This window comes from Balaenoptera ricei, chromosome 20, assembly GCF_028023285.1.
Source record: "Balaenoptera ricei isolate mBalRic1 chromosome 20, mBalRic1.hap2, whole genome shotgun sequence".
NCBI lineage: Eukaryota > Metazoa > Chordata > Mammalia > Artiodactyla > Balaenopteridae > Balaenoptera > Balaenoptera ricei.
Window position 1 is genome coordinate 52,940,428 of NC_082658.1, and position 27,794 is coordinate 52,968,221.

The following is a 27,794-nucleotide window of genomic DNA, read 5'->3' on the forward strand; positions in this document are numbered from 1 at the left end:
GTATATGTATATGGTACAGTTGTGAGCTCTCTGGAGACTTTTAAAAAGGGGGGCAAAAAAGACAGAATCCCAGCCCCTGCTTATTTATAGTCAGTAGAGAGGACATATCACTGACTATAATTAAAGATAGAACATGGTATGTCCCCTGAGAACTGAAGAGTTAAGAGCTGAGAGAGTTCAGAGGGGGACAGGACACCTCTGCAGAGATCTAGGCTTTGTGGAGGGAGACGGAAAATCAATTAGGACTTAAAGAATAGGCTTTAAATAGGGGGTGATGAGGTGAGGCCATTGCATGACAAGAGAGCAGTGAAAACAGGTTGTTCTGCATTCATTTGGCTGGAATTGTTCTTGCAATTATGGGGAAGCCAAAGGGAAAGTGGACCATTAGATAATTTGATACTATTCATGTAACCTAAACTGAAAGCATCAAGCCCTAACACGTACAATAAGGTTGTTCCCAGTTAGCTTTTCCTTTCTGTTTTTATTTGACTTTGCTCTGCCTTTAGGGCTCTCCTGGGAGCCCATTTCTTTGTCTGAGCTGGAAGATACAGGAACAGCTTTGTTTTACAGCTGAGCAAGAAGTTCTAATTGCAGCAATGGCTAGTTTTCTCGAGAATATTCCTGGGTATTTTCTTTTGTGGCTCTGCACACTCACTAGGAGTGCTTTTGCAGGTGAATGTCTTTTTACATGAAACGTTACACAGAGAGCTTTACCGGCCCAGAGGCTGCGTTACCTCCTGAGTCTTTAATGGAGCCAGGATTGGTGCTCTGGGGGATCCTGACTCCTGGTCTCTTTATGTGGTAATGATACCTGCAGGTCAAGGCAGAATTGGTCTGAGTCTTTTGTACTGTCTGCTAGACTCACTTGGCTTGATGCTGAAACTTCCAAAAGATTAAAGGAATTAGAAGAATTAAAAGCGGAAGAAATGGACAAAATGCAAAAACAGAGGTAACTGTGTGTTTCTGAGGTAGAGAAAAACCAAAGCAGCAGGGCTGTTCTACATCATCTAGTCATTTTCACAACTAGTTGAGATTGTTTAGTGGTGTAGTCACACTTCTCATGTTTATTGACCATCTGCCTGCTTAAAGTAGTTTGAAGTCACCTAAGAAGCCAACAGTAGAGCCCAGACTGGAGCCCCAGGGAGTCCTGGCTGGTTTGAGGAGAGTTGGGGTGACTCTGATACCATCCTCTAGGCTCAATTGGCTTGATGCTGAAACTTCCAGAAGAACAAAGGAATTGAATGAACTCAAAACTGAAGAAATGGATAGACTTCAAAAACTGAGGCATGGGACTTCCCTGGTGGCACAGTGGTTAAGAATCCACCTGCCAATGCAGGGGACACGGGTTCGAGCCCTGGTCCGGGAAGATCCCACATGCCGTGGAGCAACTAAGCCCATGCACCACAACTACTGAGCCTGCGCTCTAGAGCCCACAAGCCACAACTACTGAGCCCGCGTGCCACAACTACTGAAGCCCATGTACCTAGAGCCCATGCTCCTCAACAAGAGAAGCCACCACAATGAGAAGCACGCCCACCACAACGAAGAGTAGCCCCTGTTTGCCGCAACTAGAGAAAGCCCATGCGCAGCAACGAAGACCCAACGCAGCCATAAATAAATAAATAGATAAATTGATTAATTAATTAATAAGGGGGGAAAAAACTGAGGTATGTGTTTGCTTCTGAGGAAGGATAGTGAATGCTTGCCTATTCTAATTGGTCTAGATAGTTTCACCACCAAGCTGGACCATTTGGGCCTAAGCTCACTAAATGAATGAATGAATGAATATCTACATGCCTACGTGTATTTTACACAGTATCTTTGCTAGGAATTATTTCTTTGGTGTGGAGTTTGAATGATATCTATAGTTTCGGAGGAGTTTTATCTGAAAGATCAGTATTCTATCTATCTGTTTGTACTGCGCTCAGAGGTGCTTTTCTCCTGGCTCGGTAGGGTAGGAGGTTGACGTACAGTCTGCTCTTGTGCGTGGCTTTGTGGATACTTTTGCTTCACGTGTTAGCTTGAGTGCAGCCTAAGGTTTTTGAATGAGGTTGCTTTTCCCATTTGCCCCCAAGAGTGTTACCACCTAACTACGGGCACGAAGAAGTTCATGAGAAGGTTTAGTTGATACTGCTGCAGTTGGCTCATTTTTCTAGCTCTGATAATGATTCACCCTGAAGTCACATGAACAGAATTCTCGTTGACACAGCTGTGCATGCTGTCACCGGTCATGACAGAACGTTCACTCCCAGGCTGGAAGGGCTGTGGCTCTTTCTTTAGAGGGTGAGCACTGTGAACCACCACCCCAAACCAAGAGATAGGTCAGCACCCCTGCCCTCAAACTCCCTGTGAGTCCCTCTTCAGTTGCATCCCCTTCTTTCTCCCCAGAGCTCACCACTGTCCTGATTCCTGTGTTATCTTTTCATTACCCTTATTCATAAATCTGTTATCTAAGTGTGTATCGCTAGCCATATATCGTTCATCCTGACAGCTGAGAAGCGAGCCCAAACCTAGCTAAACAAGGAAAAGGCAATGCTGCTGGTAGGAGATGAAGATTCCCAGGGAAAGTAGGCTGCACTTCCCTAGGAGTTTTTAGGTGCCCATCCTGGGAAGTTAGTGGGCAAGGTCATGAATGAGTCCTTGCAAATGTAGGGCTTACCCCATTTGGGGCATCTGGAAGTGAACCAAGTGCAGTGGACTTCTGGAAGAAGCCTGGTCAGGGGGACAGCGGGCTGCCTTGTATAGTTTTCTATTTTATTGCCAAGAAGTATTCTATTGCATGACTATCCCACAGTCTGTTTATCCATCCTCCTGTGAATTAACCTTTGGGGTATTTTCCATTTTTAGTTAATATGGGAGTTACTTTCTAGTTTTTCCACATCCTAGCTGACATTTGGTAATGTCTGGGGTTTTTTTGTGTGTTTTTTTAAAATTTTAGCCGTTCTGGTGAGAGTGTGGTGGTATCTTGTTGGGATTTTAATTTGTATTTCCTTGAAGTCTAATGATGATGAGGATCTGTTTTAGTGCTTATTGTGACGTGTCTATTCAAGTCTTTTGCCCATTTTTTTATCGTTTTTTTAATTATTGGTTTTTAAGAGTTTTAGAACATATTTTCTGGATTTGAGGCCCTTTTCAGAATATGTGCAGCAGATATTTTCTCACAATACTGTGGCTTGCCTATATATTTTCTTAATGGAGTCTTTTGATGACTAGAAGTTTTAAATTTTGATTAAGATCAGCTTATCAGTTTTTTCATTTTGCAGTCTCTTTTGTGAAATAAGTAATCATTGCCAATGCTAACATCTCAAAGATATTCTGTTTTCTTCTAAATGCTTTCTAGTTTTAGGTTTTATTTTTATGTCTGCAGTCCATTTTTTATTAATTTCTGTGCATGAGATGAGATGCTCATGCATCAAAGTTCATTGTTTTCCTTATGTATATCTGGCTATTCTAGCACCCTCTGATGAAAGGATTATTGACCTTGAGCTTTACTCTAGGGTCATGGTGGACTGTTGGCTAAGGACCCTCATGTGGGTCTTTAGGTCTTTCCTTTGGGGTAGGTCAGACTATCCAGAGATGAGTCTTTTGATCTTCTGCCTGGAGGGTGAGGACCTGGATGCCAGCGTCCTAGGAGCTGAGCTGGGCAGGAGGGTGGTGAGTCTTACCACTCGGCATTCAGCTCACGTACATGAATCCCCTCTTTTCAGTAGGGCACCTACTGTCCCAATGTAATTGGCATCCCCTAGTCAAGAGGCCCCTCCAGAGAATGAGCAACCAGACTTCCCTCAGAGTTGGAGAGAGGCAGTGGTCCAGTTGTGCGAAGGAGGGAAAGGGACCTAGGGATCTAACTTCTCAAACGTCATTTGACTCTTGTCTTTTATAGTTAAGCCACCTCCTCCCAGCTCACCCCCCGGCCTAGGCATACCTGGTGCTACCAGTCTTGTGCCTCTTTAAGTCAGCAGTGCAAATTGTGTGAGTTCTCAGGTTTCCCCATTATGACCCTAGAATTCAGCTTTCTCAGGTCAGTAAGTTACTTACCACTTTTGTCCTTCTGTTTCCAGCACCATTTTCCCCCCTTGTCTTTGTGAGTTTATGTCTAATTCTGTTATTGTCGGACTTGGGGGGGAACAAAATTAGTTTCATTTGTTGAGTCTTCTGCCCTCTTTAGTTGTTTCAAGGCAGCCATTATTCTTTCAAAATGGATTCAGAGCCTAATATACTTCTTCAGATGTTATCTCAGCCCTTGTCCTCAAAGTTAGGTTCAGGACCAGCATTATTGCATCACCTGAAAGCTTGTTGGAAATGCAGACTCTCAGGCCTCCCTCAGACCAACTGAATCAGAATCTGCATTTAACAAGATCCCCAGGGATCTCGTATGGCCATGAAAATTAGAGAGGCCCTACAGTTTCTATAATCATTTGGTTTTCCTTTGCCTGGGGTGGTAAATAAATATGCACAATAGGATATTTTCTTGCTTTTGATTTTAATTTTCAGTTTTATTTCTAAATAGTGTTTCTGCCACCCACTTAGTGGATAAGGTAGAGAAGGCAGTTCTGGAGCGTTTGAAGCCTCTCCTGGTCAAGGCCCAGGTAATCTAGTTCATCCCATGTGCTTGCCTTTTGGAAGTTCTCAAATCAAAAGAGTTGCTCCGGAGGTCACACTGAGCCTTTGCAGGGCTGAGTGTGTGGCAGCTGGAAGCTGCAGTGCTGCTCCGTGCTTCGTAGCGTGCGTGCAGGGCTGCGGGGGCCCCTTCTGGGCACCCACACTGTTGATGTGTCTTCCGTTGTGAGTAAGGGAACAAGATGGGGGAAGAGAAAGTACCACTTTTGAGAAAGGTGAGATTTTAGTTTGGGGAATGAGCTTCTATTGCAATTTACGTTCTTCACCAAATAGAGCTATTGGTGGTGCTAGTGTTCTGTTCACTGCTTCCACTCTAATCCCGTGCTCTTTCACCTCAGTGATTTGGAATGATTTGCTCTCTTTTTCCCAAGGAGAGAGATGTTAGGACAACAGCTTCTGTGCACAAACCAGTACTTTCTTCAAGATGAAATTGCATAGAGCATCACCAGTAGGTTGTGCCATCCTCCCGTAAGCAGTGAGCTGAAGGCTATGGCCAGACCCTGTAGATCCAACCCGTAAATGGAAATCATCTTGTGTGTGTGAATAGATGAGGCCACAGAAGAGCACTAGAATCTTAAATAGAATGAAGGACATTCTGGGACCCTGAATAGACCACTGAACTTGTGTATCTCTTGGTCTAAGAAATGTTAAATCATTATTAGAGTCCATGGAAATCTCAGGACTATAGAACTGGGAGGGTTCTTAAAGGCCAGACCGTCCAACCTCCTTATTTTATCAGTGAGGAAACTGTGGAACAGAGAAGTTGAGTAATTGCCCAAAACCACACAGCTACTCTGACAGTGTTTACAAAGTTGAGGGAAGAAAAGGGGCGGAAAGCCAAGATCAGCACATGGCATTTATTTTCATGAAGACAGAGTGCTTTGAATTCCCGCAAAATGCCTAATATAGCTAAAGCTGATGAACAGTTCCACACAGAAGTTATTCTGGGAGCAAAATTCATTTGTACTAATATGGGTTGTAAATTTTCATAATTTATGAGCATGCTTGTCTGTTTTAATAGAGAGTCAATTCTTCTCTGGAAGCAGATGCTCATTTGAAGGATCGGCTCTCAGTGATCGCAGCAACAGCCCGGCCGGCAGAGAAGGTGTGTGCTGTGTGGGGCTGGCCTTCTGGACTGATACTGGTATTACTGCACGATAATGTCCTCGGCTGTAAGGAAAACTGATACGCGGATTACCCTGCCAGCACTAGACTACCCCACTCCAGAGGGTGGAGGCTGTTTTTCATATTTGGCATATTAATTCTTACAGTGTATGTTTAGCATTATGACTTAGATGAGCCTTGCAGACAGCTCACAGAAATCTCTTGAGCCACAGGTTTTTGTCAGCGACTTTTTCCTTTCCTCCTGATGACAGAATGTGGGTAGTCTGCGTGACCCTGAATGTTGATGGCCCGCGGCAGAAGAATGGCTGCCCTCATTTCCTCTGATTCAGCCCAGTTTTGCTCATTACTGGCCTAATTTCCTTTATACTGAGGGCCTAATATTTATTGTTAGGCCAGCATGTTTTGAGTGCCTAATAATGACCAGTACCTGGCCTGGCCGAGAGAAGAGGTGGCTCAGGAACGAATGATAACATTTGAGAACAGTGAAGACATATCATGTGGTTGTCCACCCTTGGGCTCTGCCTCCGGAGGACTTGTGTTCAGCATTTGTGGGAATGTTCCCACCCTGCCTCGGCGTGGGGAGGGGGAGGTGCAGGCTGCCTCTGGTGGGTCTCTGTGGAGGTTGGAAAGAAGTTACTGCTTTACGTGCTCAAAGCAAGTAAAGGACAGAGCAAGGGTGAAGGTCTCAGGTTAGAAGGAAGTTGGAATGAAGTTCCACCAGCCCAACCTTAGGAACGGGAAGAAAGTAGATTTTGAGAATGTATCCCTGTTCTAATTTATTAAGCAATAGTTTAGTTTTGGTGTATTTTCATAATTTTTGCAATTGTGATTTTATTGTACCAATATTTTGTGACAGAATCTCACGTGAGGTGAGGCTTCTGAGACCGGAAGCTGAAAGCCTACCTCCGACTCGTACAGACTGGGCGTGCTACGGCTGGATGCTTTGTGCAGCAGAGCCACCAAATACCTTTTTCCCTAGCAAAAAATGAGACTAGCCTCTCATCTAGGGAGGCAGCTCCATAAAGCATATTAATATGACAGAAATATGAAGTGGTCATAAATGCTGTCAGTGAAGTAGACATGTTTGAATATTACTAGAAATGATCAGCCTTATATATAAGAATCATTCTGTAGACATTAAATGGGCTTTAATACAATTTCTTGAAAAAGAAAAGGAACTCTATCCAGTGTTCAGTATTCTGGGCTGCTGTTAAACATCAGCATCACTGCAAAGAATTTCCCAGGCAGCACCATCAGGAGTCAGTTTTTATAAATAACTGAATAAAAACAAACTCATTGAAGTTGGCATGATGAAGTAAAAAGAGTTATTTTGCTGTGCTAACTTATAAAAGAGCTGTGGGACCTTGAACACATATTCCCAGAGTTCTCATCTCTCAAATGGAGAAGATGTTTGCTGCGCTTTGCAAGTAAACTGAAGCTCTCGGTAGTTTTACTTGCAGACAAGATGATCCCTGATATCAGGAAAAAGTTTTTGGAAGGGTGCCATCATAACATATTTGTCTCCTGCTGCTGCTATTGTCATTAACTGAACTTGTATGTGAAATACATTTTTCCAAAGTGTGTTTTTTTTTTAATTAAAAGTTGTATATGCACATGGCTAAAAATGCAAACGATTCAGAAAAAGTGTAATGTAAAAAGTAAAAGCTCCCCACAAACGGATACCATATACTCTTCTGTATCCAGCTTCTTTCTTTATATTTTGGTGATCTTTCCATACCAGCATATTGGGAACTTCCTTATCTCTCATCTCATAGTATTCTTGATATTCAATTCTTTAAATATTAAGAATGAAAATATAAATAAACACATCTTAACCAGACCTGTATTACTGGTTTAGTTGTCTCTAGATTTTTTTGTTAATTTTATTGTATTGGTTATTCAACTGATATTTATTTCTTTAACTTTGGTTAAGGTTGAGCATTTCTTTATATCTTGATTGGCCATTAATATATTTTCTTCCATGAACCGTTAAAAGGTTTTAAAAATTACTATGGCGGTAACTGTTCTTCGTGCCAGCCACTATTCTAAGTGTTCCAATGTGCAAATGCTCATGTAATCCTTACAACTCTGAAATATAGGATTATTATTTCCATGTTACAGACCAGAGGGTTGAGGCCCAGAGAGGTTAAGTAAACATGCCCACACTTGGAGGCATACCAGTAGGCAGAACCAAGATTTAGTCCCAGGAATGTCTCATTCCAGAGCCTGATACGATTATTCCCCCAGCAGACATTCTTTGTAAAAGCCTCTTTCAGAGCAGATTATAGACGTATATTAGAATCAAAAGAAATAACAACACATATAAAAATGCTTTGCAAGCTGTAAAGTGAATGTAAAGAATACAAGGTCAAGAAAGGCTGGTAAAGCTCTTCCAGGTTATAGGTAGAAAGTCTCAAGCAAAGACAAGAATCATGAACTTTTGTGATGTCATGAACAGATGTTTTTACAAAGCACTGAACCAAAAAGAGAATACTGTAGGTATGTCCTCTGTAGTATGTGACATGTGAAATATTGGACATTCTTCTGAGTATAGCACAAGGAATATATTTGCTTTACCAACTGGCAAAACAGGTAGTAAAGATAATTCCCATGGACAGTAATGGTACTCCTCAGTTGATGTTACTGTTTAAATGACTGTGGTAGAAATTGTCCTGATGTCACTGCTCTTGATGTTTACTGACTTAGGAGAGGTTAGATTTAGTGTAGAAACTCTGCGTGTTGGATCACTGCGTGGTTGGTTTATTATGATTAGCATTAATCTTTAAGATCTCTGTTACCTTTGTATTGCCTTTCCATCCCCTTCCCTTGTTTTGCAGGCTACAGCTATTGATTGTGAATCCAGTAGCATTCATCAGCTGGATGATTTTTTGGAAGATGCCGCTCACGAGCTCTGGGCTGTGACTCACTCTAAGATCTCGGAGCCTGAGGCCTTAGCCACCTGGGGGGACAGCGAGGACAGCCCACGTCTGGAGGCCATGATGCTCCGCATGGAGGAAATGGAAGTAAGGCCGGGCCTGCCAGCTCTGGTCTGCGGCTGGCGGCTGACTTCTGCCGGGCGCAGCTCCTCCTCATGGCTCTGTAGCTTAGAACTTCAGAGTCACCTGGTGCTGAGTTTAAATCCCAGCTCGGCCGCCAGCCCAGGGTACGGCCTTGGTAAAGTCCCGTACCCTCTCTAATAAGTAGGGTGCTTTTAAGGACAAAATGAGGTATGAAGTGTCAGCACCCTACCTGACACATAACTCATCGTTGGTATGGGATACGAAAGACGCTGGACTGGAGCCCAGGCCCACAGATGCGACCAGCAACTTAACTTCTTCATCCCTCGGCTTGTAAATGCTGTTCAGTTGCCTCTTCTGCTCTGCTAGCATGGGATCCTGGCAAATCACAGTTAACTTTACCTTCTCTAATTCCCATGATACTACTTTAGAACGCTTTTCTCAGAGACTTTTAGACCTCAGACATTACTCAAGCCAACCCCTGGATTGTTCTGAGCAGGAAATTGAGACCCAATAAGGGAGTAAGTGACGTGGCCAAGGTCACACAAAAATTCCCACCAGAAGTGGGCTGAGAATCCAGGTCTCCTGACTCCTAGTCCAGCATTTTCTTTTTAACTCCACCGTGATGAAATCTCATTTTGGCTTTGCTGCTAAACAGAAACATTATAGGGAAGGCAACTTTTAGTTGGTTTTTGAAAATTTTAAAATGTGTAGTTTATCCTAGTCTTGTAACTGATTTCCCCTTGTAACTGTCTAGACCTGAAGGGTCCAAAATGGTGGTCTCTAGCCACAGATGGCCATTTAAATGTAAATTAATTAAGATTAAATACATTACTCACATTTCAAGTGGTCAATAGTTAGTAGCTGGTATATTGGACATGGCAAAAATAGAACATTTCCATCACCACTTCAAGTTCTTGTGGGCAGTGCTGGTCTAGATTAGATTAATTAGATTAACTGCTTCATTTTCTTTTTTTTTTTAATTAATTAATTAATTTTTATTTATTTTTGGCTGTGTTGAGTCTTCATTTCTGTGCAAGGGCTTTCTATAGTTGTGGCAAGCGGGGGCCACTCTTCATCACGGTGCGCGGGCCTCTCACTATCACGGCCTCTCTTGTTGCGGAGCACAGGCTCCAGACGCACAGGCTCAGTAGTTGTGGCTCACGGGCCTAGTTGCTCCGTGGCATGTGGGATCTTCCCAGACCAGGGCTTGAACCCGTGTCCCCTGCATTGGCAGGCAGATTCTCAACCACTGCGCCACCAGGGAAGCCCTGCTTCATTTTCTTTTACATTTCATCTCATGAACTAATCACTTCCTGGCCCTGGGAGATGCCTGTTTCTGGCAACGTGTCTATAGCAGATGTCTGCTGTACTAGTCTCTGGTTTGTAATGAAACTAATTTTTTTCCTCATAAATTGTACTTTCTTTTTTTTTTTTTAAAGAAATACCAGGAGATGGTTCGCCAAAGATATAATAAAATTGTATATACTGATCCTCATCTTTGGATGCAGGAAGAAAAAAATGGTGAGTGTTTCCCTACTTTTTCCCTCGACATTGTATTCTGAAAAATTTCAAACATACAGAAAAGTTGAAAAAATTCTGCAGTGGACACCCATATATGCATCTTCTAGATTCTACAATTAAAATGTTGCTGTGTTTGCTTTATCATATGTCTACTTATCCTCTGTGCATCCATCAATCCATCTTATTTTTGGATGCATTTCAGAGTAATTTGAAGACATCAATACATCTTATCTGAAATATTTCAGCATTTGTATCACTAACTAGAGCTTAATATTTATTTATGGCTCTTTTTCCTTTTTTTTTAATATATTTATTTATCTATTTTTGGCTGTGTTGGGTCTTTGTTTCTGTGCGAGGGCTTTCTCTAGTTGCGGCGAGCGGGGGCCACTCTTCATCGCGGTGCGAGGGCCTCTTCACTATCACGGCCTCTCTTGTTGCGGAGCACAGGCTCCAGACGCGCAGGCTCAGTAGTTGTGGCTCACGGGCCCAGTTGCTCTGTGGCATGTGGGATCTTCCCAGACCAGGGCTCGAACCTGTGTCTCCTGCACTGGCAGGCAGATTCTCAACCACTGCGCCACCAGGGAAGCCCTCTTTTTCCTTTTGAGATAAAATTCACATATAATAAAATGCACAGATCTTAACTGTGTTATTTGATGGGTTTTGACAGGCGGGCATACCTTTGTTACCCAACACTCCTTTCAAAACAGAGCTTCTCATGACCGCAGAGAGTTCCCCTATGCTCCTTCCCAGTCAGTTCCCCACCACCCAGGCAACCACTGTGCTTTTTTTTTTTTAACTATAGATTAGTTTTGCCTGTTTTAGAATTTCATATAAATGGAATCATACATGTATTTACTCTTTTGTCTAAGGCTTCTTTCATTTAGCATGATATTTTATAAATTTATCTATTACTTGTTTCCTACTGCCACAGTAACAGGTTTGTAACAAGTTAAAGCACAAATTTAGCAGTTTAAAACAAATTTTTTCTCTTACAGTTCCTGGAGGTCAGAAGTCTGAAGTGAGTCTTAAAAGGGCTAAAATCAAGGTGGTGGCAGGGCTGGTTCCTTCTTCCAGCTTCTAAGGCTGCCTGCAGTCCTTGGCTTGCAGCCATATTACTTCACACTGCTTCTGTTGTCACATTGCCTTCTCCTCTTCTGAGTCAAATCTTCCTCTGCCTGCCTGTTGTAAGGACATGTTGATTACATTTAGTGGCCACCCCAGTGATCCAGGTCACTCTCCCCATCTCAAGGTCCTTAAAGTCCCTCTTGCCAGAGAGGGGACATTAACAGGTTCCAGGGAATAGGATGTGGAGCCAGTGTGCAGCCTACCGCACTTTGTATCAGTGTGCATTCCTTTTTATTGCTGAGTAGTATTCCATCGTACGCATGTACCACATCTAGTTTATCCATTTGCCTGTAGATCTGCATTTGGTTGTTTCTAGTTTGGGGCTATTAGAAATACATCTGCTATGGGTGTATTCATGTATAGTCTTTGTATGGACATAAGTTTTCATTTTTCGTGGATAAACACCTGAGTAGACTTGCCAGGTTATGGGATAGGTACATGTTTAACTTTATAAAAAACCGCTAAACCTTTCCCCAAAGTGGCTGTACCGTTTTACACTCCCATCTACATTGAGTTCCTGTTGCTAGAGATCTTTGCCAGTATTTGAATTGTCAGTCTTTTTCATTGTAACCATTCTGGTGGGCCTGTAGCAATATCTCTTTATGGCTTTAATTTCATTTCCTTGGTGAATAATGACGTTTAGAACATTTTCAAGTAATTATTAGTCATTTGTATATCTTCCTTTGTGAAGTGTCCAAATCTTTTGTACATTTTAAAAAATTGGATTGTCTTTTTATTTTGAGTTGTAAGAATTCTTTATGCATTTTGGGTTTGAGTTCTTTGTCATATATATATATAGTTTGTTTGTTTTCAAAACAGCTTTATTGGATGTCATTCACATACCATAAAATTCACCCTTTTAAAGAGTTTAGTAATTTTTAGTATATTTACAGAATTGTGCAGATGTCATTGCTAATTCCAGAACATTTCATCACTGAAAAGAAGCCCTGCATCCAGTAGTATCACCCCTCATTCTCCCTCCCCTCATCCCAGCAGTCACTAATCTCCTCCAGCGAATATCTGCAAACATTCTTCCCCATGTATAGCTCACGTATTTATTTTCTCAAATGTGTCTTATTATGAGCAGACATTTTAAATTTTGATAAAGTCTAAGCTATCCATTTTTTATTGTATAGTTTTTGCTTTCTCTGATCTAATAAACCTTTGCCTACTCGCAAGTTGAGAAGAGAGGCTCTTGTTTTCCTCTAGAAGCTTTATGGTTTTAGCTTTTATGTGTAGGCCTATGATCCATCTTGAATAAAAGTTTGCCTATGGTTTGAGGTAGAGGTTGAGGTTCTTTTTTTTTTCCACTAATGGATATCCACTTGTTCTTGCTCTGTTTGTTGAAAAGACTTTCACTTTTCTCTTCCACTTTAAAAAATTCATACATATGCGTTTTGGCTGCAGTTGCTAGGCTACTATCACAATTTGAGCTGGGAAGTGTTACTCAAATTCTCTTTGACACATGCTTATCGGTTATTACTTTGCTCAATGAAAGGAGGAAAATAAAATGTGGTTAAACGTTACCTCTAAAGGAATTTCAGTACTATGAGTATTAAGAGAAGTGAAGGAAATTGTGGATATAGAAGGTTTACAACAGCAGCTTATGTATATATACTTTTTTTAGAATATGAGTTTGGGGTATTGTCTTAGGAAAAGTATTCTCCATGTCAAATTTTGACAGAAAGATGAGCCATCTAAACACAATACAAATTTGTTCCTTTTGTCTTCTGTAATTTTTCCAGCGCTATTCTTTGTTCATGTCGTTCTCTCTTTCCCCCAGCCCTACTCCAGCTTCCATTTTCATCATCACATGACAGCTGAACCATTCTTCGAGCCCCGGCTCGCGTGATCCTACTCGGCAGTGCTTTTCCTGGCTTTCCTGGGCTGGAACTTTGCTCCCTTCCTGTGAACTCCCATAGACTTTTGGCATGTCCTACCCTGTTAGAGCTCTTTATCTCTCCCAAAGAAGCCACAGAATCTTTGAGGCCAGAGAGTTTTGTCATGTTCAGTTGTGTCCCAACTGTACCTAGCATGGGCCTGGCACAGGGAGGACCCTTCTAATCATTGCTTAGTGAATCAGTGGGCATCTTTTCGTAAGGAAGCAGAGGAGAGGGAAATGTTGAAGGGCGACTGTTTCACTGATGGTTTGGCCAATGGCCACAGTCAGGTTGCATCATGCAGAAGACAGCCTTACCAAGGAGTCGGTGTTCTCTTTTTCAAGGACAATTTAAACTGTTAGTCACTATCTCTGACTCTGCTAGAGTCTAGGTATGCATTTAAAAGGAGCTCTGTAGAACACCAGGAACTGAAATGAATTTTTGGACACGTTAAATCCAGAATCATGAAATCCTCGTAAGAACCCTCTGTTTCTAATTGTTCTGATTGTATGTTCAGTTGCATCACAAAAACCAAATTTAAAGTGATTTTTGAATTGTGCAGTGTCGAATCTATATCTCTTATCTTCTCTTTTCTGAAATCAATTGAAAATTGATTGTACTCTCAGTAATATTTTTACAAAAACTGACTTATGCAGTATTTCTGAGTGTAAAAAATCATAAGCATATAAATATGTGAGTCAGAGATTCTACATTTTTTTATTAGTTACCTATTTTATACATATTAGTATATATATGTCAATCCCAATCTCCCAATTCATCCCCGCCACCCCGCTTTCCCCCCTTGGTGTCCATACGTTTGTTCTCTACATCTGTGTCTCTATTTCTGCCTTGCAAACCGGTTCATCTGTACCATTTTTCTAGATTCCACATAAATGCGTTAATATATGATATTTGTTTTTCTCTTTCTGACTTACTTCAGTCTATATGACAGTCTCTAGGTCCATCCACATCTCTACAAATGACCCAATTTCATTCCTTTCTATGGCTGAGTAATATTCCATTGTATATATGTACCACATCTTCTTTATCCATTCATCTGTTGATGGGCATTTAGGTTGCTTCCATGACCTGGCTATTGTAAATAGTGCTGCAATGAACATTGGGGTGCATGTGTCTTTTTGAATTATCATTTTCTCTGGGTATATGCCCAGTAGTGGAATTCTACATTTGAAATGCATTTAAAATGATAAATAATCCAAAACTCAAAAGAGCTGTCAAGCCTGCAAGGTATAGTTAATAAGTTAATGTTTTGACTATCATCATGCAGATTTTTCCAGTGAAGCCCAGAGACAAATTAAATCAGCTAATTAAGTGTTCAGGTGTGAGTGGTTTTTTTCCTTCTCCAGTAATCAAATCACTTAAAGGTTAAAAAACAAACCCAACGGCTTAAGACTCCTCGGAATGGGGGCTGGATCCTAATGGAACCTGGCTTTGCACAGACCTCTTCAAAGAGTCTTCCAAAGAGCTGACAGAAGCTTTTAAACAAGTTCTTTATTTCTTAAAACTGACTCCTCATTGGTTTGTTTCTCGGTAACTTTTATTTTGTTAAGGACAGTCCCCTTAATATTACTTATTTATTTATTTTTTGGCTGCATCGGGTCTTAGTTGCGGCATGCGGGATCTTCTGTTGCAGCATGTGGGCTCCTTGCTGCGGTGCGCAAGCTTCTCTCTAGTTGTGGCACGTGGGCTCTCTAGTTGTGGCGCGTGAGCTCCAGAGGGTACAGGCTCAGTAGTTGTGGTGCTCAGGCTCTCCCGTTGTGGCGTGCAGGCTCTGCACTTGTGGCGCACAGGCTGAATTGCCCCGCAGCATGTGGGATCTTAGTTCCCCGACCGGGGATCGAACTGGTGTCCCCTGTATTGCAAGACAGATCCTCAGCCACTGGACCACCACGGAAGTCCCTCTTGGGGACTTCTAAATTCCCCTTTTCATTTAAAACAAGGGCACTTTTTTCCCTTTGCACTGCTAATGCAACCTTTATGCTTAAGAGATGTGCCCATGACTTCCTCACAGGTTATTGGCCACTAAGACAGCTCTGATATATACACCAGCATTTCTTTATATGCAGTCATTTTATGCTTCTCCTTTTCTAGACCAAAAAATCCCAGCAGTAAGTGAAAGGTGTCTTTCTCCTCATCCAATCAGGATCACAAAGACAGCAGCTCGCAAAGACCCAGATGTGAACATCGTGTTAGAAAGGCCCTGCAATGGCACGTAAGTGGTAACGAGACTGTCTGATTTCATTGTAGTTGGTTGCCTTTGATGTTGTTAGATTTCACATTTCTTCAATTACCACAAGACAGAGAGAGATTCTTCTTTTGACCAAGATCTTGACAAACTCCAAGATGGCCCAGTAAAATAGTAGTGCTTATAAGATGGGCATTGAGTGTGTTGCATCTTAAGGATCCTTTCAGTAACATTTAGCTGGTTTTTACGATTGAAAGCATCACACTGGCACAGGTGATTGTGCAGGTAATTACTGCAAGATCTGCTTTAAGAATTCTTTTGTCCATGGGACACATGTTCCTCCTGTGTGGAGGGTTAGTCCGGTGTAAAGGAGAAACAGGGAGTGGTGATAAGATGTTGCGTATTGTTCAGTGTGAGGAAGGGAAATGAAGGTAAACCTTTGGCTGTCAAACCATCAGGGTGAATTAACAGTTTACCCTCGCTTGCAGATGATTTTGAATGCTCTCATCATTTTTATTTGCTCTCAGTCCCCTAGATGAAAGTGTGGGAACAGAGGAGAGACCGGAGAAGAGAGAGACTCCCCCCCGCTCCCTTTCAGAAGGTGCTCAGCAGAGGGAAGGCCGAGCTGCCCTCTTTGTCCCGCGGGGCATGCGGCGCAGCATCAGCGACTACTGCCGCCGCTTCGAGCAGTACCTCCGAGTTGTTGCGCACGAGGCTGTGGGCGCCTTCAACCCGTGGCTGATAGCTGAAAGGTCAGTAGAAGGTTTGTGCTTTGTTGAGGAACTGGGTGCCACGTGTCAACTTACGGAAAGGCTGGAGAAAGGCCTGGCCAGGGTCTCAGGCCGTGCTTTTGTGCCCTGGAGTTCCAGTGGCTGCTTTGGGGCTAGCGAACAGGCTTTTTCTGCTAAATGCCTTTCTTCAGGGAGAGGAGATTGGAAAACGGCATGGCTGATGGCATCCGAAGGAGCGTTCTGCAGACTCCCCTCCTTAGGTAGAGGCACAATATTCAAGTCAGGACGGGTTTCCTGTTGCTGTTACTGAGGGCCGTGTCGTCAGAGAACACAGATTATTACTGGGCAGGAAACAGTTATGATCATGAAATCTTCTCGGTCGGGACAAACTTAACGCTAGGAGCAGCAGGCCTACAGACTTTGCTACACTTAACCTTCTCCTTCTGGCTCTCACCTCCCCTGAGACGGGGAGTTTTGTGCAGTCAGAAAACAGTCCCACTGCTACTAAATATTTGAAGAATGGGTAGCCTTCTTTTACGTAAATAGTTAATTGAACGATGTGTGCAAATTCCTTCTTTTAAAATGGGGCCCAAATTTAAATTCTTCATGAGTATCACTTTATTACATACATGCAGATAATCTTCATCATTGAGCCAAGCAGTATACCATGATTACATTTCTTTCTTGAACAAGTTTCAAACGTATTCCAGGAGTTAATAATTTCCTCTTTTTAATTTGCTTATTCTTTTATGTATTTATTATCGTTCCCCACATACTAGCCAACACATCTGAACATAATTTTCCTCATGATCAGATATGTTGATTAATCTCTGTTTCTCGCCTCCACCCCCCACTCTTTGTCCTGAGGCCCTCTTTCCTTCTCTCTCAGTCTGGCCCAGCCGCTTTCTAGGTCTACAGTGTGGTGCTTGTCCTGGGAACCACACTGAGTGTGGGATTCTCCCTCGCATGTTCGGGTCCTTGTTTTCTGTTTGCACGTGTCCTCCTCTTTCTTGGTTTACTCTCTTACTTTGATGGAGCCTATCCTGCTTTGTGTATTAGAGGACATTTCTTAAGACTTAACATGTTTGAAGGTGTCTATCTTCATACTTGATTGATAATTTGGCTGGGTTTTAAATTACTGGTTTATTACTTTATTTATTTATTTTTGGTTGCGCTGGGTCTTCATTGCTGCGCGCGGGCTTTCTCTAGTTGCGGCGAGCAGGGGCTACTCTTTGTTGCGGTGCGCAGGCTTCTCATTGCGGTGGCTTCTCTTGTTGCGGAGCGCGGACTCTAGGCGCACGGGCTTCAGTAGTTGTGGCACACGGGCTCAGTAGTTGTGGCTCGCAAGCTCTAGAGCACAAGCTCAGTAGTTGTGGCTCACGGGCTTAGTTGCTCCGCGGCATGTGGGATCTTCCCGGACCAGGGCTCGAACCCGTGTCCCCTGCATTAGCAGGCGGATTCTTAACCACTGCACCACCAGGAAAGTCCCAAATTACTGGTTTATTTTTTCCAAAGAATATACCTTCCTTTTTTTGTGGGGGTCAAGCAGGGATTGTCAGGTAGCTGCCAGGAGCTGACGTGGAGACCCATCAGTCTAACTGCTTGTTCTGCAGATTCTCAGCCAGTTGCCTCATTTCCTACCAGATCCTTCATTCCACTTTCATGGTTCCTGGTTCTCTTACTTCCAGAGTCTTTCTGTGAGACGTGTTTTGTGAGACAGATCAGCTTGCTTTTCCTTGGCGTCTCCCTCTATGTACCCTTAGGTTTCAGCTTCCTCTGTATTTTTCCTCTGTACTGCTGAGTCAATTTTGATTCTTCCGTGTGCTTTTTATCTTTCGAAAATCTTGGACATTTCTCATCTAGTTTTGTTTTTTTCTCATTGTAGATTTATGTGTTCATTTAACTCCTTTTATTTTGGTGGGCTTTTGGGTGGGATCAGAGATAATCACTTATGTTCTGTCTCTCAGGTTTAGCCTGAAGTCCTGGGACTTCTCTTATTATACATACCCTTCAAAGCATATGAGACCCTTTGTTCTGTTGAGATGCGCATTTATTTTCTGGAGAGGAGAGTAGGTACACTTGACTTGCTTCCGTGTGTTAACACTCAGTCCTGTAGCATACTCACTGGTTTGTACAGAACCTGTCTGGATTGGTTAGGCTAACTGGCATCTTGGGAAATCCAAAATAAGCTAAGGAAGATAGACTGTTCCTTGTATGTTCTTACCACTTGATTAACGACACATTTTGTTCATAGTTGTTCTGTAGATGTAGGAAAAGCTCTCTCAGTTTATAAGGACTGATAGGTTAAGATGTTGAGTTCAGATCTGTTAAAATATGCCTGAACTTCACGGACGTTCTCCTCTCCTGTCCTTGACCCTCAAGTGGCAGCACATCTAAATATTCTAGCTCTGTTTTTGATCTCTCTTGTTTTGTTTCTTATTTGAGTGTTCCAAAGATGAGAAGTATATTGATCAAATCTTGAAAAAGTATCCAAAGACAGTTGACTTCATCTGATAGCCTCTTGGGTGAGGGAGAAGTAAGCTGAGTTTTTCTCTTTCTTTTAATGTCTCCACTCCTCCCTCCACGTGGAGAAAAGCACTGTTCTGGTGGTCAGATGGGGCAGGTGATATAAACTGGATGTAAATAAAAGAGTGATTCTGGAAGGAAAGGCTTAAGGTGATAATGCTTTTAATGAAAGCAAACTCTTAAAGATTCCTTGTTTGAAAAACAAATCAGGAGACTTCTGGTTGAAAAGGACAGATTGAACATATGATTTATCTCTACTCTCTATATCCCTAGCCCACTCTATGCCACTGAAAGACTAAATAAAAGGCATGAAACCATAAATGACAGCAAATAAGAAATAGCAAGAAAATTTTGGAAGCCATGAAGCAGTTAGACAAATGGCAAGTGACTTAGCAGACCAGAGAGAGCCAAGTGCCTGATGAGGGTGGAGCCAAGACCCTAGCTGATTTGTGCAGAAGAACCTTGGTAAGACTCAGGAATGAGAAGCACTAGATGCATGGGTCCAGGGGAGTCAGAAAGTAGGAGGCTTAGTTGAAACTCTCATTCTTGAATGTAGCAGATTGCTGAGAGATCCAGACATTTGCTGAAAACCATGAAAGCTACATAGGCTATTATAACAGAGAAAACATCTGAATAATAGAAGTTCCAGAATGTGAAAACAGGGAAAAAGGAGGAATGGAAAATTATTGAGGAAATACTATAAGAAAAATCCCCAGAAGGTTGTTAGTCTCTGGATTGAAAGGGTTCGCCAGTTGTCCACTGCGAGTGAGTGAGTGAGTGAATAACTGAATAAATAAACAGAACAGAACACATCACGGCACGTTGTTGTGCAAAGGATAGGTGGGCATCCCAGTGTAAGGAGAAGATGACAGAAGGTTCCAGAGGGTTAAAACTGGGCACATTCAAATAATCAGAAATGAGAATGGCATATTGTTGTCAGTAGCAACCCTGCTAGAAGATATTAGAGCATACTTCCCATATTTACCCTAGAATTCTGTGCTCAGCTAAATTATTGATTAAATAAAAGGGTAGAATAAAGACAGTTTAAGGTATGCAAAGTGTCCAAGAATGTAGTTCCCATGCACGGTTTCTCAGTAAGCTACCAGAGGGTGTGTGCCGCCAGCACAAGGTGCACAGTGAGAAGGAGGAAGACGGGATTTAGGGAACTTAAGACTCCAACATGGAACTTCCAGGAAAATGGCAAAAGCTATTTCCAAGAGAATTTTTCAGTGAGCATAGAAAGCAGCTAGTCTAGATTGGAGTCAGGAGGACAGAGGGCTCCAGGAGGAATAGTTTCCAGAGGGGGAAACCAGCGTGAGGAAGGTTAAAAAAGAAGAAGGAAACAGATACATTACCTCATGTGTTTGAATGTATTGGGAGCACCTTTGTATTTCTCTCATAGTTTGGGGATGAATTAGTGATAGGAATACAGAAAGCAAAGCAAGCATAAAAACAAAGTAATCACTTCTGCTTCTAGTAATGACACATGTGGTAATTTGGACCGCCTCTCCCACCGAGGATAACTGTTAATAGAAAGGCTAGATTAAAAATAAAACATATGTGCTTGAAGGCACCAGGAAGTTAACTAGGTAATGAAGAATAACTGGGCCAGGATCCTGAGAAGACAGAGACCCAGGGAAGTTAGCCCGTGTCTGGCACTGGATTGTCGGTTCTGGAGGAAGATGAATGGCACTTTCAATGGCCTCTTCAGATCAGAGGACAGAGGTGGAAATTAAGGGCTTGCCAAGGGCGGGGAACTGGCCCGATGAACTTTGCTCGTTTCTGATTGGGACCCTGAAGGGTGGCACTCTGGAATAAGGGTGGCCCTCTCAGGACTCCACTCAGCTCCACGTCGTCTCACTTCCTGAGATTGCACTGAGGTGATTCTAGATTGTTGCCCCACAGGCACCGAGCAGAAGCAAACTTAACTTTTCTCTGAAGATTTATAATATCATCTTAGGATTGAAATCATTTCTGCAATTTTCAAATTCAGTGTCTGGTATATGGTAAGAAAAAAAGCAGGCAACAGAGAGACATGACAATAACAAGAACAGACCCACAGCAGCTCCACCTATTAGAGCCACTGGGCACAGATATTGGAATAACTGTGCCTACTATGTGCATAGAGATAAAGGACACAATTTAGAATTTTGTTAGAGAACTGGGAACTAAACTAAATCCACGTGGACGTTCTAGAACTGAAAAATACAAATTCTGAAATGAGCAACTCATGGGATGGGCTTAATAGCAAATTAGACACATCAAAAGAAAAAATTAGAGCCTTTTGGCTCTCTGAGCAGCACCATGGCGTCAGCAAGAACAGGAGTCTTATGAAAGGCGGCAAAAAGGGAGCAAGAAGAAAGTGGTTGACCCATTTTCTAAGGAAGATTGGTATGATGTGAAAGCACCAGCTATGTTCAATGTAAGAAATATTGGGAAAACACTAGTCACGAGAACTCAGGGAACCAAAATTGCATCTGATGGCCTCAAGTGTTGTGTTTTTGAAGTGAGCCTTGCTGATCTGCAGAATGATGAGTTTGCATTTAGAAAATTCAAGCTAATTACTGAGGATGTTCAGGGCAAATACTGCCTGACTGATTTCCGTGGCATGGATCTTACCCGTGACAAAATGTGCTCCATGGTCAAAAATGTCAGACCATGATTGAAGCTCACGTGGATGTCAAGACTACTGATGGCTATTTGCTTCATCTATTCTGTGTGGGTTTTACTAAAAAACGCAACAGTCAGATTCAGAAGACCTTTTATGCCCAGCACTAGCAGGTCTGCCAGATCCGCAAGAAGATGAGGGAAATCATGACCCGAGAGGTGCAGACAAATGACTTGAAAGAGGTGGTCAATAAATGGATTCCAGACAGCATTGGAAAAGACATAGAAAAGGCTTGCCAATCTATTTATCTGTTCCATGATGTCATTGTTAGAAAGGTAAAAATGCTGAAGAAGCCCAAGTTTGAATTGGGAAGACTCATGGAGCTACGTGGTGAAGGTAGTAGTTCTGGAAAAGCTACTGGGGACGAGGCAGGTGCTCAAGTTGAGCAAGCTGATGGACATGAGCCAAGGATCTGCTGAAAATTCAGACTTTTAATGGTGACAAATAAAAGATCTTATTTATGGAAAAAAAAATTAGAGACTTGGGACATAAGACAGAAGAAAATATCCAGTGTGATGCACGGAGGCACACAAAAAGATGAAAATAAAGAAGAGAGGATGAGGGACATGGAGGATAAAGGGACGAGGTCTAATATCCATGTGGCTGGAGTCACAGAAGGAGAGGAGAGAGAGAGAATGGGGCAGAAACCACATCCATAGAGAGAACGGCTGATAACTTCCCCAAATAACAAAAGATATCAAGCCGTAGATTCAAGAAGCTCTAAATGCCCCAAGCAAGAAAAATAAAAGAAATCCATATGTAGCATATCATAGTATTGTTGGAAAATGAAAGACAAAGAGAAAATCTTAAAATCAGCCAGAGGAAGGAAAAAGGAGAAACAGAAACAATGGAAGCTGGATGACCTGGTGTATTTTTTAAAGTTCTAAAAGAGAAAGCTACCAATATGGATCTAAGCCCAGTGAAATGTATTTCAAGAAGGAAGGCAATAAAGGTTCTAAACAAAGCTGAGAAAATTTATTACCAGTAGACCGTCACTATAGGAAACATTAAAAGGATATTTTTCAGGCAGAGCAAAAACAGTCACAGATGAAAAGTCAGAAATAGGGGAAGGCATGAATTAAGAAAAAGTCAACATGTAGGTAAGTGAATATTGACTGTATAAAACAAAAAACTGATGTCTTATGGGTGTGTGTTTGTATGTATATATACATCTGAAATACATGATAAAAATAGCATATGAATTGGGAAGGGGATAAATAGAGTTAGTATTCTAATAAGGTTCTTGCATTGTCTGGGAAAATGGTAAGAATATCAGTTAATGTTAGACTTTAAGTCAAGGATGCTTATTGTAATCTAGAGTGGCCACTAAAAGAATAGTCAGAGTGTTTAAAATCCAAGTTAATAGTGAGGAAAGAATGTAATTTAAACAATCACAAAATCCTACAAAAGGCAAGAAAGAAGAGAGAACAAATAGACAAATAGAAAGTATGTAGTATTTTAGTAGTAGAAGCTCAAATATATCAGAATTACATTAAGTGAAAAAGAACTATACACACCAATTAAAAGACGAAAGATTGTCAGATTAGCCAAAATAAAACAGCTGGGACAGGAATCGGTGTAGAAGGGATGAGAGAAGGGGAAGGACACTTATCTTCGTTTACCTCTTTTGTATAATTCTGACTTTTGGAACTGTTAATGTTTCCTATACATCCCTCCAAATCATCAAGGATGGGGGGGCAGTGGAGGTTGACCCTAAATTGGAATACAAAAAGAAATATGACACTAACTGTATTTCCAAGAAATAACCATACTAAAGGGATACATGCAGATAAGGCCTTGTCTGAGTTACTTTTGAATGCAGTATTTTGACTCTGTACCTTCTCGCTAAAGACAAAAATACTGTAAACACATATTAGATTCTAATAAGTAGGTTTCTTTTACCCAGCAGCATGGGTTAACAATTCTAAAACTACTTTCTCTATATTTTAGGGTTGATCAAGTAAATAAGTATATTGTGTATAATGAGAGCCAGGTTTCTGGGGGAAGGCTAGAATGAATCCCGTGTTTTGAAGTGGGATTGGAGGTATTATGAATTTATGGGTTTTGATAGATATAGAAATAGACATGGGGTGTGTGTCTATGTGTCTGTTTGTCTGTCCGAGTCTATCTGCTGAGAGGGCCTAGAAGCAATGGCACACTTAGTAGCAATGAGCACACTTAGTACCCAGATTTTGGTTTCTAAATACTCTTCTCCATGAAAAGGTACCAGGACTCCTTGGAGAAATGGCCGATTCCAAGATTGGGGCTGGGAAAATGTAAGATGAGGCTGAAACATCATCTTGTGGCAGGAAGGAAGTGTTCAAAGCATGATGGGGACATGTCAAGAGAACCTGGGAGCTGGCTTGAAGGGGCTCCTACTGGCCAATCTGGGACACTTTGAGTATCAAAATAAGTAATAATAGAAACAGATTACAAACTGTTGAATAAAATAAGAATGTGTAAGACCAAGCCGATATAAACACATAAATAAGTAATAGAGAAGTGAAAGCTCTTCCGTGTAGTTGGGAATGACAGAATTAGAAAATCAGTGTTGGCAACCCTGTAATAATTGATTCAGCAAGTTTGATGAGAAACAGGATATTTACATAGTCTCAGAGTATCTCCCTGCAATATAAGTATTAATTACGAAGGGAAAATAGTGACTTTACAAGGGAGAAACCTGGCAGATATCAGCGTAACTGTGTGATAGAAATTAGCGCTCATCATAGTAAGACAAATAGATGTATTGAGGGACACAGTAACCCTTCTGGACATTTGTCCCCAAAATGTAGAACCTGAACCTGACAAACCCAAATTGAGGGACATTCTGAAACAAAAAAAAAATAGCCTTTACTCTTCAAAAAATGTTAAGGTCATGAAAGACAAAGATTGAAGAGTGATTCTAGATGAAAATAGACTAAAGAGGTGTGGCCACTGAATGCAACATGTGATCCTGCACTGAATCCTAGACTAGAAAATGTTTTCTTTTAAAGGACATTTTTTGGACAGTTGGCAAAAATTTGAAAAAGGTCTGTAGGTAAGATTAGATAATAGTATTGTATCCGTGTTAATGTTAAGATTTTTATAATTGTATCAGGGTTATTTAAGAGAATGTCCTTGTTTTTAGGAAATGTACCCAGAAGTACCTGAGGGATATCAAGTCTGCAACTTACTCTCAAACAGTTTGGAGGCGGGAAAATGTGTGTGCGTATGGGTGTGTGTGTATGTGTGTGTTGAGAGAAACCTGGAATTTCCTGCCCCCCGCCCCACAGAGATGGCCCACACCCTTTCCTCTGTCAGGCAGTTGGGCAGCTGTAGGAGGTAGATCTGGATTGGGGCTGGGTTGCAGCTAGTTAGTTTCCAGTCACCTCTGGTTTCAACCATCTCAAGGGTGAGGTCCGCCTTGTGTGTATGACAGGCCCCTCCCTCCAGCCTGACTTTGGGATCTCAGCACCACCATCTTACTTACTGTCTAGGAAAGCCAGGCTTCTCACCTTGTTTTTCTTCTTTAAAATTATCTTGGCCTTTTGAGTTTCCATTTAAATCTTAGAAGTGACTTGGTAAGTTCCTCCGCTGAGTAACAGAATGGCTCCCATACTTGGCTGTATGTACCTTTAGCTGTGTTGTTTGTCTTCCAGCTTTGCAGAAGAGCTTGTAGATGAAGCTCTGGGGGCCGTGGCTGCTGAACTTCAGGATGTGTGTGAAGATTATGCAGAAGCCGTGTTCACCTCAGAATTCTTGGAGGCGGCTACATAAAGGCTCTCCAAGGTGGGGCCCCCAGTGTCACTGGTGAGGGGACGGCACCACCCTTTCTACTAGCCACAGGAAATCTTTGTCCTCAGCTGTCCATCCAGGCCCAGAAGGTGCTGCCCACTGAAAGGAAGGAAGTGCCAGTGAGGCCATCCTCACTTTGCATCTTCTCATTGTCAGAGCAATGGTTCTGGTAGTTTATGATGGAATGTGTTATATATATCAGTGCCCAGGAAACGTGAATCAATTATGACTATAATATTTTCTGAATGTATAATTTTCCCATTGAAATACCATGTTCATTACACTGGCTCAGTTTGGTGATCAGAACGTTTTGAAAGATAACAGATAAGTCTGTTTCACACAGGGATTCAAGTTGCTGTTGATCTGTGGGTGGCCTTGATGCCAGCACAAGTGCAATTACTGTCTGGTCCCATCACCTGGCTCGTGTTTGCTTCTTTGACAGTTTCCTACCAGGACACCTGTCCTGCCGGGTTACAGACTTGTGTCGAGCACAGGACTTAGTTATGCTGCCAAAACTCTGCTCCATCATTAAGATAGGAACCCAGCAGTTATCTGTGTACAACAATAAACACACATTTCTCTAATTCTCAGTTACTAGGTGCTTCTTCACATTTTGAGTTCCTCAAGTCTTCTGTCGCTGTGGGTTGACACATTCTGATATACAGAACTCTGAATTCAGAGGAAGTTTGAGGACATCAAGAGAGGCCGGCCTTCTTCTGGGGCCTGGTCAGAGGTACAGAGCTCACCCCCTTCTGTGCTGAGGTCACAAGTTGCTGTGTTTCCACACCAAAAAGGAGCCTGTGTGGGAGGAGAAAACAGATCTGGATAGTGTGAAGACCACAGGGTCTCCTCCAAGAAAGGAAGAAACTTTAAGAACCACAATAGCTTGGTCCTCGAACGTCTTATAAGTCATATTTTACCAAGAGAAAAGCCTCTATGTTTTCAGAAACTCTGGATTCAGAAAAAGAAAAGGAATGTGTATAAAATAAGGCCACTGCCTTGAAAAAGTTTCCCTCACTTTTTTGCCTGGGGCTTGGTGAAAGAAATGTGGAGAACGAGTGATGTGAGACATACCCCACAGAATAATGTGAATCCTTTTATAGCACATATAGTGTTGTCATCTGGGATTTTTCTCTGAAGTACAAGTATTTCAGGTGATAATTTAAGCTGCTTGATCACACTTATTTGTGCAAAATTGATTTTTGTTTAATGTTAATGTTTTCCTGCTTAATTTTATATAAACTCAGAATTTAAAAGGCTTCAAGGGAAATTAAAGGTCCTCTATTTGAGGAATTATATACGTACACTTGATAGGAGTGTCTGTTATTGATAATTTGTGTGGCAGTTTTGACTGTGCTCATTTTTTAAATAAACTCAATATTTTAAAGTATGTGCATGTCGGTTTGAAAAAATTTACAGCTCCTTTTTTTTTTCCAGGCAAAGTGAAATGTGATTTACAGAAACCACTGAGAATACTTTTATGTTTAATATGAGCGTAGTGGATTATTTGCCACCTCTCACCACCTCCAGAAAGAAATAAATGATAATAAAAAGCTAACATTTTATTGAGCACATACTACGTACCAGGCATAGCTCTAAATGCCTTCCCTGTATTAACTTATTTAATCCTCATATCTGTGTGTGGTAGATACCATTATTATTCCCATTATGTAGATGAATCAAATGAGGCACAGAATGGGGAGATAATTTGATCACATAAGCCTATATTCAGCAGCACCGTGGTCATGGATTCACTTAGTCCCATAAAGATAGGTGTCAAAGTTTTGAGAGTTCACTCAAGTGCATTCTCCTGCCTCTTCCTGTGTCCGCTCAACATGTCTTAGACACTGTTGTCTGAAGCAGTCCTTTCCTAAGCACCTCCTGTCTGCTGAAGAGTCAAGTCCAGACTCCTTTGCTTGCAGATGTTTCCAGTATCTCTCCTGCTCCTCCCACCAGCTGGGTCTCCCTGTCTCTGACTCCTATGGGTGAGGCTTACACCTACCTCCGTGTCTGCTGTCTACTTTATAGCCCTGGCCCACAGTGAACCTCCTCGGCCAGAGCATTCTCCAAAGATGCAAAAGTAAATTGCAAGAAATAAAAACTTTCATTTGAAAATGGAAGTTGAATCCTTAAAATATAAATTTTCCTGTTTATAGCCTTGCAATTATCCCAGACCTCTAGAATTTTTGTTCTTGATGAGCAAAGGCTGATCCTGTGTAGGTTATTCTCTAATCCCCTCCAGTTTTCTCCTGACCTATTCACGTGTTATTTTCAGAAACAGAGAAATGCATAAGCGTAGTATTTCTGTGTTACATAGGCTGTCCCAGTGGACGGACATGCTGAAATTCCTGACCTGTCCAGCTTCACAGCTCTGGCCCTAGGGGGTCTTCCCTGTTTACACACTTGCCTCTAGTCTGTACAGCTCCTTGAGGGCAAGGCCTCTGCCCAGCAGGTAGTTAGTGCTCAGTAAATTCTTTTGAGTTAATGAAAGAAGGAAGGCACGCTTTTTCCTGGGGTCCATTTTGGTTTTGGATGGGGGTTCTATCACATCTCTGCAGAGTCCGCAGAAATCTGTGTGAATCTTTTGTGACCTGATGT

General features: G+C 41.9%; 1 protein-coding gene and 1 pseudogene across 3 annotated transcripts in view; both read left to right on the plus strand.

Annotated features, from left to right (window-relative positions):
• Positions 1-26,586, plus strand: part of KIAA0753 (KIAA0753 ortholog) — a 56,118-nt gene extending 29,532 nt beyond the window's left edge. The window contains exons 11-19 of one of the 3 annotated variants that reach the window (XM_059907402.1): positions 860-949; positions 1,195-1,284; positions 4,511-4,589; positions 5,642-5,725; positions 8,583-8,768; positions 10,205-10,286; positions 15,404-15,524; positions 16,025-16,249; positions 25,061-26,586. In XM_059907402.1, the coding sequence (XP_059763385.1) occupies positions 860-949; positions 1,195-1,284; positions 4,511-4,589; positions 5,642-5,725; positions 8,583-8,768; positions 10,205-10,286; positions 15,404-15,524; positions 16,025-16,249; positions 25,061-25,178 (1,075 nt within the window). In that variant the 3' untranslated portion in view covers positions 25,179-26,586. The remainder of the gene's footprint in view (positions 1-859; positions 950-1,194; positions 1,285-4,510; positions 4,590-5,641; positions 5,726-8,582; positions 8,769-10,204; positions 10,287-15,403; positions 15,525-16,024; positions 16,250-25,060) is intronic. The other 2 variants (XM_059907401.1, XM_059907400.1) reach the window with 2 other exon arrangements.
• Positions 20,935-22,297, plus strand: LOC132355171 (small ribosomal subunit protein eS1-like; annotated as a pseudogene).
• Positions 26,587-27,794: the final 1,208 nt, after the last annotated feature.